The sequence below is a fragment of the Larimichthys crocea genome, chromosome VI, assembly GCF_000972845.2.
Source record: "Larimichthys crocea isolate SSNF chromosome VI, L_crocea_2.0, whole genome shotgun sequence".
NCBI lineage: Eukaryota > Metazoa > Chordata > Actinopteri > Sciaenidae > Larimichthys > Larimichthys crocea.
In genome coordinates this window covers 20239402-20252343 of record NC_040016.1, presented here as the reverse complement: position 1 = coordinate 20252343, position 12942 = coordinate 20239402, and the positions used below count along the sequence as shown (strand labels likewise).

General features: G+C 42.8%; 1 protein-coding gene across 1 annotated transcript in view; it reads right to left on the bottom strand.

Annotated features, from left to right (window-relative positions):
- Positions 1 to 4890: 4890 nt before the first annotated feature.
- The window catches only part of rbl1 (retinoblastoma-like 1 (p107)), a 15920-nt gene continuing 7868 nt past the window's right edge, over positions 4891 to 12942 (bottom strand). The window contains exons 11-22 of the mRNA XM_027279771.1: positions 10565 to 10668; positions 10259 to 10396; positions 9997 to 10161; positions 9697 to 9853; positions 9382 to 9603; positions 8322 to 8512; positions 8037 to 8213; positions 7485 to 7556; positions 7292 to 7379; positions 6630 to 6778; positions 6363 to 6527; positions 4891 to 6185 (exon numbers count right to left, since the gene is read on the bottom strand). Coding sequence (XP_027135572.1) covers positions 5991 to 6185; positions 6363 to 6527; positions 6630 to 6778; positions 7292 to 7379; positions 7485 to 7556; positions 8037 to 8213; positions 8322 to 8512; positions 9382 to 9603; positions 9697 to 9853; positions 9997 to 10161; positions 10259 to 10396; positions 10565 to 10668 — 1823 coding nt within the window. The 3' untranslated portion in view covers positions 4891 to 5990. The remainder of the gene's footprint in view (positions 6186 to 6362; positions 6528 to 6629; positions 6779 to 7291; positions 7380 to 7484; positions 7557 to 8036; positions 8214 to 8321; positions 8513 to 9381; positions 9604 to 9696; positions 9854 to 9996; positions 10162 to 10258; positions 10397 to 10564; positions 10669 to 12942) is intronic.

The window sequence follows — 12942 nt, the reverse complement described above, 5'->3', positions numbered from 1 at the left end:
CGCAGAAGCAGCCTGTGCTGGTGTCTGGAGGGCTGCTGGTGGAGTCACATCAGAGAGGTGTGGTGGGGGAAATATTAATAAATAAATCGATAACAACGTGAGCAGTGATGCCAGTCAATGAGAAGATTACATGTAATGAGCGGTGCGGTGACATTTGTTGTGGAAAAGTGCAAATATGATTAAAACATGCGGGGTGACATTTGGAATGTTTTAAATCCTTCAAATAACCAAATAAAATGTGAACAACAAAATCAGAGATGTAAAAATAGATTTTATACTTACATTAAAAAGGAGCAGAGTGCAGGATTTTGTGGCATCTGAAGGTGTAGTTGCAGATTGCAACCCCCTCTAGTCACACTCCTGTTCCTAACATGGTAAAACAAACAGATGTCCCACATAGAGCCAGTGTTTGGTCACAGATTCTGTACATATAAAATGATTTAAAGGTAAAACTTAGCTATGCATATTACACTATATTCAATGAGGATGAGATGATTCTTAGCTATGCATATTACACTATATTCAATGAGGATGAGATGATTATAACACCAAACACACCTGAAGCTGAGAATGTCTTCACTATTTTCAAGAAACGATCAATCACAAAACCTTTATTTTAAAATAAGAAGTTTAAATTTTCTTATTTTCTTTCACTTGTTTGTTGAAATAGTAGAAGGTCATACCTACGGTGGCCCTGAAGTGCAAAACACAACAGCAAATTCAAAAACGCAACAGCAAATCAAATAACACGTTAGCAAATTCAAAAGGGAAAGGGTAGGTACCCTCGGGTGACATGAATTGTACGCGCTGCTATTAAAATATATTTTGATGCACTTCATATCCATGTCGTGCATCAAAATATTCTTTAATAGCAGCGCGTACGTTGTCACTAACAGCGCTCATATTTTGAAAACATGTAAGCCATGTCTTTACGGTTCAGAGGACCACCAGTCCAATCAGCGACGATTCATGTCGCCCGAGGGTACCTACCATTTCCGTTTTGAATTTGCTAATGCATTATTCGATTTGCTAATGTGTTATTTGATTTGCTATTGTGTTTTTGAATTTGCTGTTGTGTTATTCGGTTTGCTGTTGTGTTTTGCACTTCACTGCCACCGCACATACCAGATGTGAACAGAAATAATATCTGTCCATAAATGTACACAGTGTCACATTAGAATAAACATAGCATCAACATGTCATGATGGATTCGACGTGCTGATGATTCGACTCGTCATGGTGGAAGAACGTGCTCCATCGTGGAGGCGTGCAAAGATCATGATCACCACAGAGAAACTGTGCCCATTACCATGGCAACACATATCTTGTGCAGACGTGAACATTTTTAATAAAACCAGCAAACTTCAATTTAATCTCTGACTTTCACAACTTGACTTGACACGACATGAATAAAAAGTCAGCTCTCTCTCTCTCCAACATGGTCACGGCTCGTACGTCTGAGAAACATCTTCAGACCCGCAGACTGTTAATCCTCATCTGTACGGGGTGATGAGTTTTATGTTTGCAGCAGCATGAGCAGCAGATTGTTGATGTTCAATAATCATACGGAGAGAAATCCATCATGGAAAGGACAGATAGCAAAAGCCTGGACTGCACTGCAGCTACAAAATGAGTTCCTCTGTGATTTATTAGAAAACTGTCACTCATTACCTTATCTTTAATATTGTGTGTGTGTGTCACAGCCTGATTTATCTTCTTCCTTTGTGCCACAGAAATAATTAAAAACACATCAATGAGTCCTCCATCACCATTAACACAGACTGTTATTTACTTAGACTCAACCTCACATAATGTGGATTAATCCACCGCTGAAAATAGTCCCCAGCAATCGCACTGTTCCCTCCTGTTTGAGTAACATTTGTTAAAGTGTAACTAAACCTCTGCTGGCTTCCTTTGTCCTGCAGCAGAGGAAGTCAGGTGGTGTTGTAGACAATATAAATATAGACGTAGTATGGCGAACGGAGACATCAGCTGAATGAAGCCCGGTTTGTTCAGTCGAGTCACCTTTGACCTTACCTGTCAATCAAAGCAGCCACACTTTTAATGATGTATAACTGTAAGTCTTAATAAAATTTGAACAGGTGAGTTAAAAAGAAAATCTGACTCAGTGCAGTAAAGCCTCAAGTGGACGCTCGAGGAACTGCTGCATTGGCTTCACTTCACAGATACAGATGTTGCTGCTTGGTTCAATTCCTTTGTTGCATGTAATTTCTATGTTTCCTTTCTATCAAAAGTACCAGGAAAAAACAACAACAACCTCCAGCTCAAGGTGGTGCCAAATGAGAAGTCAGAGCATCAATAACGTTTTTACGAATTATTTCAGAAACCTTGAACATCTGTGCCTAATTTCAATCCATCCAAGAGTTGTTGAGGCATTTGGCTGAGTTAGTACAAACATTGACCTTGAGGAAAAGTCCTGGGATCACCAAAGTAATGAGAGTTTATCTTTAAGGGATCTTTGACGTCTGAAGCAAAGTTCATGGAAATCATGGAAAAGTTTTGGACTGACTGATCCACACTGCCGTCCCAAGAGCTGCACCACCAACAAAAAGACTTTCAAAGTGTATGAAGTGTAAACTAAGGATGAAGGTTCTGTATGAACTTAAAGTTACTTAACATGAAGGATTACATTAAACATCACAGACTGACACTGTGTCCACACACACACACACACACACAGGTTTTCTCTATCCGACTTTACAGATATCGAACTCGGCCTCACAGTGAAGGAAACACCGGCAGTCTGCGAGAAGTCATCCATGTTAAAAGCAGCCACCCGTGAAATGTTGAATAATCTCATGACACGGCTGCTGGCATTGGTTTCTTTCCAGCTTCACATTATCGGTGCTCACCTTGTGCAGACGTGAGGTCAGAGTCGCTGCACAGAGAAACCAGTCAAAGGCTTTTCAGCCGTTTCACTGGGAGCTCCTTACAGAGGTGGCCTAAATACTTAGCCGGGCTAATTTTAGAGCAGGCTATTGTTCAGTTTAACAGGATGCAGAGGGGATATTGTGTTCTCGCGGATATGAAGCATTATGGGTCTCTTTTATTCATCAAAGTGTTAAATTTCTAAGAACCGAGTCTCTCTCTCTTTGCTTTCTTATCATATTCAGTGAAACTGGACAATATTAAAAGCAGAGACGGCATGAACTAGAAGATAAAAACTAAAACTATGTGGACGTAAAATGACTATCAATTTAAATTTGATTTTAAATTTGCAGTACTGACAAAAAAAACTGTGGTTGCCAGAATTTTACCGTAATACATACAATGACTTTTTCTGATATTACGGTAAAGGGATGTTGATTTCACGTCAAAGGTTGGTGTTTTACTGTAAAATGAACAGTCTGTCATTTAAAATACATTAAATACAATACATTTAAATACTTTATTTTGTAAAAATCCCCTTAAAAATGCTGTTTTACCATGAAATATAATTGTATTTTACTGTACACTGAAAAACACTGTAATTTTTCTAATATTACGGTAAAAGTAAAATCAGTACTGTTGATTTCACGGTTAGGGTTGGCATTTTATTATTTAAATTTAAACTGTCTTGATGTATAATTATATATATTACAGTGGTTTACAGTACAATTAACAGTCTCTCATATAAAATATGGCTTTATTCTGTATCATTCTCTCATTAAATGATGGATAAATAAAAGTTTTAACATGAGCTGTGCAAATTTCCTTCTAGTGACTTTGCCAGTAAAACTGATCCTGGTATTGTTATTTGTTATTACAGATTACGTACGTATACAGTAATGTATCTGACATGATGCTTTTTCTCTACAATCACACACTGGACAAATTTGAGCGGCGTACAGACCTGTGTCACCGGGCTTCACATATTTTTGCATTCCCGGGTGACTCAACTCAGAGGGGATGCATTACTTCTATTCAATGAAACTGTTGAAAGGGGTGTATTGTCATGGTAACAAGCAGGTGGAGAACTAATGGGAACTCACAGGCAAATGGGGAGAAAGCAAATATCGGAGCTCATTCTAACATCGATGTATCTAAACACAAATCAACGATTTGAATCAAAAATACGAAGTTAATGCAGCTAAATGAACCAACCATGAATCCCAAAATAAAACATCTGCAGAGAAAAGATCCCAAATCAGGACGTGTACACGCTCTCACTGAGATGCAGCAGGTAGGGATGGAAGCTGACAGGGTTGCCGTGGTAACCGGGCGACCAAGGCCCAAGAGGATGCATTATGTATGGGACGTCGTGCTCTCTCTCTCCCTCAGACGGAGGAAAACACCTTTCCTCTGAGCTGGTAACATAAACACATTCATGAACAAAATATTTAGCCATATGAGTCATTTAAAGGTCCTGTGTTTTACATTTTTAAATACCAAAACACAGTTTAGTCAGTCTAGTTTTACATCATCATCATCTCCGCTTATTGTGGAGTTTTCCAATTATATGAAATGATTTTGATCAGCACATTAAGTTTTTGACATGTCAGACATTTCAGATTTCATTCTTGACCTTTGAAACGCCGTTCAAGAAAATCTCATCAGGTCCTTTTAGTGGCTCTTCTAGAGCTTTCCATCATTTCAAATGAACTTTGTAATGTTTGTAATGAAAACTAGTGGCAGGTTTAAGTAGAAGTAAAACTCGAAGAGGGCTGAGTGTTTTTCCTGAGAACTCAGTTACGGCCCACAAAAACCACTTCCATTAATACATTTCTTTACATATGGAAAAGTGTTTGAAAATATCGAATACCAAAGATATGAAGAGGTTCTGTACATTATGAAATCTTGCCTAAAATGGATGGATCAATGTCGGCCTGTCAGAGGTTTCCTGTCAAAGTCAAACGAAAGATGAAGAAGTCAAACGAATGGACACGCAGCGCTCAGAGAAAATTTTATTGTACAAAACATTTGACTGTTTGTAGAAATACAAACTTCTTTTGAGGCTGAAGAGAGTTCAGAAAAGCACAAAGTGAGAAACACACCAGATTGAATCAGATTCCCAACAATGTATTTAAAAAAAAAAAAAAAAAAATCGACTTTCAATTTGCGTTTTTTTAGAACGTGGTTAGTTTTTCACGCTTTGCTACAGCTTTTAGAAAACCAGGTAAGAATAAAACATCAGATAAGAAACTTTAAAGTTTTCTAAAAATGTTAAATTCCATAAAAAAAAGAAAAAAAAAGTGTAGATACTACACACTCGGGTACACAAATGCTGCTCCGATCGAGCACTCTTGTTTGTTAGCATTAAGCGTTTTATTATTACAGCATTATACAACTTTAAATGGTTCAAAACCAGAAAAGAAGAAAGATTAAAAAGGAAACAGATCAAAGGAAGAACAAAAATTTCCTTTAGCAATAAAACAGCAGAGAGCTCTGCAAGGATTGTGTTCGAGGATTAATACTCGAGAATGTACAATAGAGCTCGATTGGTTGAAAGAAAACTATATACACGAGACATGAAGCTCCAACGATGATGTTTTAACATCTGTTCGGACGTTAAATTTCTTTAATACTGTCAATTTTATATTTCTCTTCAGTAAAAATGCACGGGGAGACGAAGGTCGTCCGACTTAAAGCTTATCAGAATAAATTGACTTAAAGTAACGTGAGTATTTCCATCTGTATCGCTGTGAAATATCTGCATTTGATATTTGAGTTTTTAAGTTTGTTGGCCCAAATTTAAAATCTTTTTCTGAAAAAGTTATACAGTTATATTCAAGCAGATGAATATATGTGCTCATGTGACACCAGCTCCCACTGGCAGAGATGAATCATGGGTCATTTTTAGCCTCAATGTTGCTCGGCTAATACGTTAATTTAAGTCTGTTTATAGTGTCTTTTAGAGGTTGGCCTCAAAGTATCTCGTGAAAACCTTCGAAAAGGTTGATGGTACTTACAGGCCAATACAAAATGACATTATTTATGACGCTTGGGTCATAATTTAAACAGTTCTGAATCGTTACTTCAACATCTGTCTATCAGTGACTCTGCCGCTCCGACACGACGTCCTGCAGACGCTTCAGCAGCACGTCCGGACTGCTGCCGTTCTCCGGGCACGCCCTCTTGCTGGGGGAATCGCACGCCGACGACATCATCACGTCGCCCTCCATGGTGAAGGCCCTCTTCCTGCTCACGCAGCCCTGCCGGATCATCCGGTTGATGTCCGATAACTCCTGAACGGAGGAAACGACACACGAGACAGAAGAAGAAGTGAGAGAGAGAAGTTTTAGTGTTAGAAGTGCCGATGCTACAGCGTGTTACTGTGTTTATTAGTATCGTTTGGTCGATAAAAAGCCAAAACATTAGAGCCGTGATTTTGTGATTATGTGACTCTGTGTGTGTGTCCTTGCCTTGGACGGGCTGCTGTTGATCCTGTAGGTGTACGAGTTCGGTGTGAGGCAGCCTGCAGAGTTCTTGTGAGGGGAGACGTACAGCGAGTGTCTCTGAGAAACACGACGAGGCGAGAGAGGCTGAGCACGAACCGACGGGAACGGAGAGAGAGGAGGAGCGTCCGCCTGGAGGGTCAAACACACACAAACAAACACACGGTCATATTATGTAAGCGGTCGATTCATTTACTAATTTTACTCCAACATATCATGCAGCGCGAGTCTTACCCGGTTATCGTGGGTGGCGTATCGCAGCGCGAAGCTTTTAATCTTCAGGACGAAGACGCTGTTGTAGAACTGGATGAGGTCACCACGTTCCTCCTCCTCTGATTGGTTGGAGTTTGCTTCTCCTGAGACGTGATTGGTTTTCTCAGCAGCTGGTGAAACACAAAGATCGAATGTTTTCAGTGATTTATCTAATAGGAGTGTCAAACATCGTGAGCAGATTGAGTTTTTCTGACATCGTATTACAAAAATTCATCTGCAACTATTTTCAGAATTGATTAAAATCACTTTTCAGGCAAAAAAATGGAAAAACATTTTGTTTGCAGGTTCTGAAATGTGAAAATTTTGCTGCTTTTCTTGGTCTAACATTGTAGGAAACTGAAGAAAATTTTGCTGCTTTTCTTGGTCTAACATTGTAGGAAACTGAATATTTTCAGGCTTTGGACAGTTTGCAGTTAGTTCATTGTTAGTTGTTCGGTGGATTTAATCTAAATTTCAACATTTTAAACTGAAAACAGACGTCTGGTGTGGTCGAGAAACGGGCTTAGATCCTTTAGGTCTGTGTTTCACAACATCACTTTGGTTAAAGCTGCTCACCACTCAAACACACGCAGAGATTCAACCAATCAATGACAGACCACTGCTGTGTGTGTGAGAGATCTTACATTCGCCTCCAGAAACAGGATCCACCTCCATGTTCTCATCAGCCACCTGCTCTCTGGGAGTGTGACGCAGTAAGACGCTGCGGTACACCTACAAACACACATTAATACATATGGTTATATGGTAACATCTCAGTGTGTAGATCGTTGGATCGTGATATTAATTTCAGTGTTGGTGCATGTGTGTGTTTCTCACATGGCTGCTGGCCTGTGGTTGGCTGCGGTAACACTTCATGATGTCGTGGAAGGTGTGAGTCTCTTTGGTGATCTGTGAGGAAGGAAGGAACCACAGGAATTACAAACCGGCGTGCTCACATCCAAGAGAAACCTGGATTCAGTCATCAAAGAAACATGATTTCTCCTGAAGAATGCAAATTATTTTGGGTTTTCACACCGACGTATGCAGGACAAAAGTTTCCTCTGAAAGTCTAAAGAACCTGTTTACGACACTGAATATTTGGCTGTTAAATAACCTGATTTCTCGGAGTAAACTGGTTACTCGAGTTCTCAAGAATGAGCTGAATGATGCCAGCAGACAACCAGCTTTCATTGAAAAAGCAAAAAGTTCATCAGCTCGTCAGGCGTGTCAAAGGCTACTCTGACTCACTGTAGACATAACATACAATCACATATTTAATCTACAGATAAATCTGTATTCTGCTGGACTTCTGACAAATAACATTCCTGTGTATATTGTGATACAGATGACAGGTCGTCAGGTTGGTATTGTCATCCTGTGAACACTCACTTTGGATATGATGTAAACGCTACACAGCAGCATCTGGTCCAGATGTCTGCCGCGCATCAGATCGGTACAGTGGACCAGAGTGTGTTCAAAACACGTCCAGATCTTCCCTCGAAGCTCCGACGAGATGTCCAGCTTCACACACAGGTCCCTCAGACGAACGCTGGCCAGGTGATACACCTGGAAGCGGACAGAGAGGAGACAAGACTGAAACATCCACCTACGAGTGTGTTTATCAAGCGCTGTCTCTGAAGAACGATAAGAATGTTTTTATCTCCCAGCTCATACCTTCCTGAAGAACAGAGCCAGCGATCCGGTGCGTCGTGGTCGACCGCTTCCTGTCTGCGGGTCGGAGGAGGTCACGGGTGCGGAGATGGCGCGGCTCGGCGAGGCGGTCAGCAGGAACTGAGCGGTGATGGTACCGGAGGAGTCACACGGCTGAACCGGGATCAGCGTTATGGTGCGGTCGTTATTCATACCTGCAGATATTCACACAAACAAACATAAAACAAAACCCACCTGTGAAGCAAATGAGGCCGTGTGCATGTTTCTAAGTGTGTCTGTTGAATGCTCTGTTCTGATTGTCCTGGGACCAATATTTTACTCCTCGGTGCAGTCTGGAGCCTCCGTGTGGTCAAAATGACGATGCAGAGCTGTGGTTTGTGTAGCAGTGGTGCAACAGAAGCTCCTTCTGCTGGAGAATACTACAAATACAACATATCAAATAAAAAATAAACTATGAGGCCACTAGAATATGATTTATAATACCTTTTTCATTTCCTGAAATTATTTGTGTCGACATCAGCCTGCTACATAGTCACATTCATAGTGCACACATACATCCGTATTAGCCATAAAATGTGACAGTAAGAGAGTAAGCAGAGGTGAAATGAAACATTCAAAGACAACAATCGTGGCTCCAAACAGAAAAATGTCAGGCCAACGATGAATAATCTTTTTATTGTCAAACTGGAGTTTTTCTCCTTTTTAGTCGCCGTGATCTGCCTCAGATACAAATTTCTTCTTTGTTCGGCTTTTTAAGAGATTATATGTTTACAACTCTCACACTGCTGGATTCATTTATCACCTCACACTAATCCACAGACACAATCACAACCATTTCACCATTTTACATTATTGGAGAGAAAATTCTGCCGTCAGTTTTTTAAATTTCTGACGGTGAATAAAGCACCGTATGACAGAATATCTTGTTTAATTTGATTTGTCTACCAGTCCAGACACACACATGCATATTAGCTGTTGGCTAACTTACTGAAAATAAACAAATAAAATAAGAATGTGATATAATTAAAACATAATAACGTGTGTAAATGAGCGTGTCGTCTACCTTGCAGTGGGATACTCAGGACAGTTGTCTGGGTGCCCTGAGTTCCGATCCTCAGGGTGCTGCTCGAGCCGAATGTCAGCCTTTTGGCAGGCGACAACATCGGGCTCCCGCTGGGGGCCGCTCCTGGTGTCGGAGGGTCGTCGCCAAAGAGTCGCCTTTTAGCGCTGCCAGCTGCCGGGGAGCTGTACCGGTCATGGACCGATAACGGAGAGGGAGGCACATCTGGAAGAGAAAACAAAAACAGATTAGAGCTGACGGGTCACCTGCAAACATGAACTGTATATCTAAAACATACAGATGCACCTGAACACCCACCTTTGCGTGCGCTGCCCAGGCCTGATCTGAACTCCCTGATGCGGGGGTGGATGATGGGGGAGAGGGCGACCAGAGGCAGGTGGGACTGAGCTCCGCTGGTAGAACCAGAAACAGACGCAGAACCAGAACCCGTGTCAAGACTGGAGGAGAAATTCACCTGAAGAGGAGGGAGACAGAAAGCTGAACTTTTCTACTTGTGTCTTGATCCTGGCGGCATGTGTGTGTGTGTGTGTGTGTGTGTGTGTGTGTGTGTGTGTGTGTGTGTGTGTGTGTGTGTGTGTGTGTGTGTGTCCCGCTGACCTCCTCCACTGTGGGGACTTTGTTCCCAGCGGCCTGCAGAGCGGTCCACAGGGCAGAGTCTGCGGTCCACGCTCTGTACTCCAGAACTTGCTCCTCGATCAAGTTCAGATGTTTCACCATGTCTCTGGAGAGGCTTTCTTCTGAGCGGATAAACACCTCAATCACCTGCACACACAAACACACACACACAGACATTACTTAGGAAGCAAAGACACCAAATATACAACAACACAACTCACTATTTAAAGCGTTTGTGTTTGACCTTAAAAAAGTAGAACGGAGTGAGTTTGAAGATGTTGATGATCCAGGGGAAAGTTCTCTGGGAGCTGTAGGAGAACAACACGACCTCCAGACAACACGCCATCAGGGAACAGTGGAAGATATCCTGCTCCAGTAACACCTAACAACACACACACATTCATATTATGTGACGGCCAATAAAACGATCACAAAACACTGACGCACAGCCAGTCGACTGTCTCAACACAAGAGACATCTGTTGATGAGCTCCATGAGAAGAATGACAGATATGAGAGTGGCATGAAAACACACCGCGACAGCCGCTTACACTCATGTCTTTGCCGTGCAGCCGTTTGGTCTCCTGAGCCATGACGTTCTCCAGGATCTTGTAGTAGAGGATCTCAGCCAGCTTCAGACGGTTCTCTGCAAAGTCTGAAACAAAAGGAAGATTATTTATGTGCTTTGTCTAAATGTAAAAAAACAAAAGACTGAAATACATTATCCAGGTTAGTCCAACTATTGTTTCTGAACCTGAATGTTTATCACATCATCACTCTGTGTGTGTGTGTGTGTGTGTGTGTGTGTGTGTGTGTGTGTGTGTGTGTGTGTGTTGTACCTATATGAGAGCCAGGCATGTCCTCTGAGTCAACCCAAAGTCCGCTTAGTTTATCAAAGAAAACGATGGTCTTGTCTGCAACCTGGCTACAGTTCAGAGCCCTATAAGAACGAGTCCTTTAAACTGACTACGGACAGAGAGGAGAACAGACTGAAACATCCACCTACGAGTGTGTTTATCAAGTGTCCTCGATTTATTCTACTCGAAGAAGCATAAGAATGTTTTATCTCCCAGCTCATACCTCTCCTGAAGAACAGAGCGAGGGATCCGTGCGTCGTGGCCGACCGCTTCCTGTCTGCGGGTCGGAGGAGGTCACGGGTGCGGAGACGGCGCGGCTCGGCGAGGCGGTCAGCAGGAACTGAGCGGTGATGGTACCGGAGGAGTCACACGGCACGGCTGAACGGGATCAGCGTGATGGTGCGGTCGTTATTCATACCTGCAGATATTCACACACACAAACAACAACACAACACCTGTGAACAAATGAGGCCGCGTGCATGTTTCAAGTGTGTCTGTTGAATGTCTGTTCTGATTGGCCTGGGACCAATATTTACTCCTCAGTGCAGCTGGAGCCTCCTGTGGTCAAAATGACGATGCAGAGCTGTGGTTTGTGTAGCAGTGGTGCAACAGAAGCTCCTTCTGCTGGAGAATACTACAAATACAACATATCAAATGAAATTAAACTATGAGGTCTATGTTTTATTTGATTTGTCTACCAGCCCAGGGACACACATGCATATTAGCTGTTGGCTAACTTACTCAAAATGAAACAAATAAATAAGAATGTGAATAATTAAAACATAATACGGGTGTAAATGAGCGTGTGCTCTACCTTGCAGTGGGATACTCAGGACAGTGTCTGGGTGCCCTGAGTTCCGATCCTCAGGGTGCTGCTCGAGCCGAATGTCAGCCTTTTGGGCAGGCGACAACATCGGGCTCCCGCTGGGGGCCGCTCCTGGTGTCGGAGGGTCGTCGCCAAAGAGTCGCCTTTTAGCGCTGCCACTGCCGGGGAGCTGTACCGGTCATGGACCGATAACGGAGAGGAGGCACATCTGGAAGAGAAAAACAAAACAAAACGATCAGAGCTGAGGGTCACTGCAAACATGAACTGTATACAAACATAACAGTCCACTGAACACCCACCTTTGCGTGCGCTGCCCAGGCCTGATCTGAACTCCCTGATGCGGGGGTGGATGATGGGGGAGAGGGCGACCAGAGGCAGGTGGGACTGACCTACGCGGGTAGAACCAGAAACAGACGCGAACCAGAACCCGTGTCAAGACTGGAGGAGAAATTCACCTGAAGAGGGAGAGACAGAAAGCTGAACTTTTCTACTTGTGTCTTGATCCTGGCGGCATGTGTGTGTGTGTGTGTGTGTGTGTGTGTGTGTGTGTGTGTGTGTGTGTGTGTGTGTGCTGTGCTGACCTCCTCCACGTGGGGACTTTGTTCCCAGCGGCCTGCAGAGCGGTCCCACAGGGCAGAGTCTGCGGTCCACGCTCTGTACTCCAGAACTTGCTCCTCGATCAAGTTCAGATGTTTCACCATGTCTCTGGAGAGGCTTTCTTCTGAGCGGATAAACACCTCGATCACCTGCACACACAAACACACACAACATTACTTAGGAAGCAAAGACACCAAATAACAACAACACTATCAAAGCGTGTTTTTTGTGTTGACCTTAAAAAGTAGAACGGTAGTTTGAGATGTTGATGACCAGGGGAAAGTTCTCTGGGAGCTGTAGGAGAACAACACGACCTCCAGACAACACGCCATCAGGGAACAGTGAAGATATCCTGCTCCAGTAACACCTAACAACACACACACACAATTTCATATTATGTGACGGCCAATAAAACGATCACAAAACACTGACGCACAGCCAGTCGACTGTCTCAACACAAGAACATCGTTGATAGCTCCATGAGAAGAATGACAGATATGAGAGTGGCATGAAAACACACCGCGCCAGCCGCTTCACTCATGTCTTTGCCGTGCAGCCGTTTGGTCTCCTGAGCCATGACGTTCTCCAGGATCTTGTAGTAGAGGATCTCAGCCAGCTTCAGACGGTTTCCTGCAAAGTCTGAAACAAA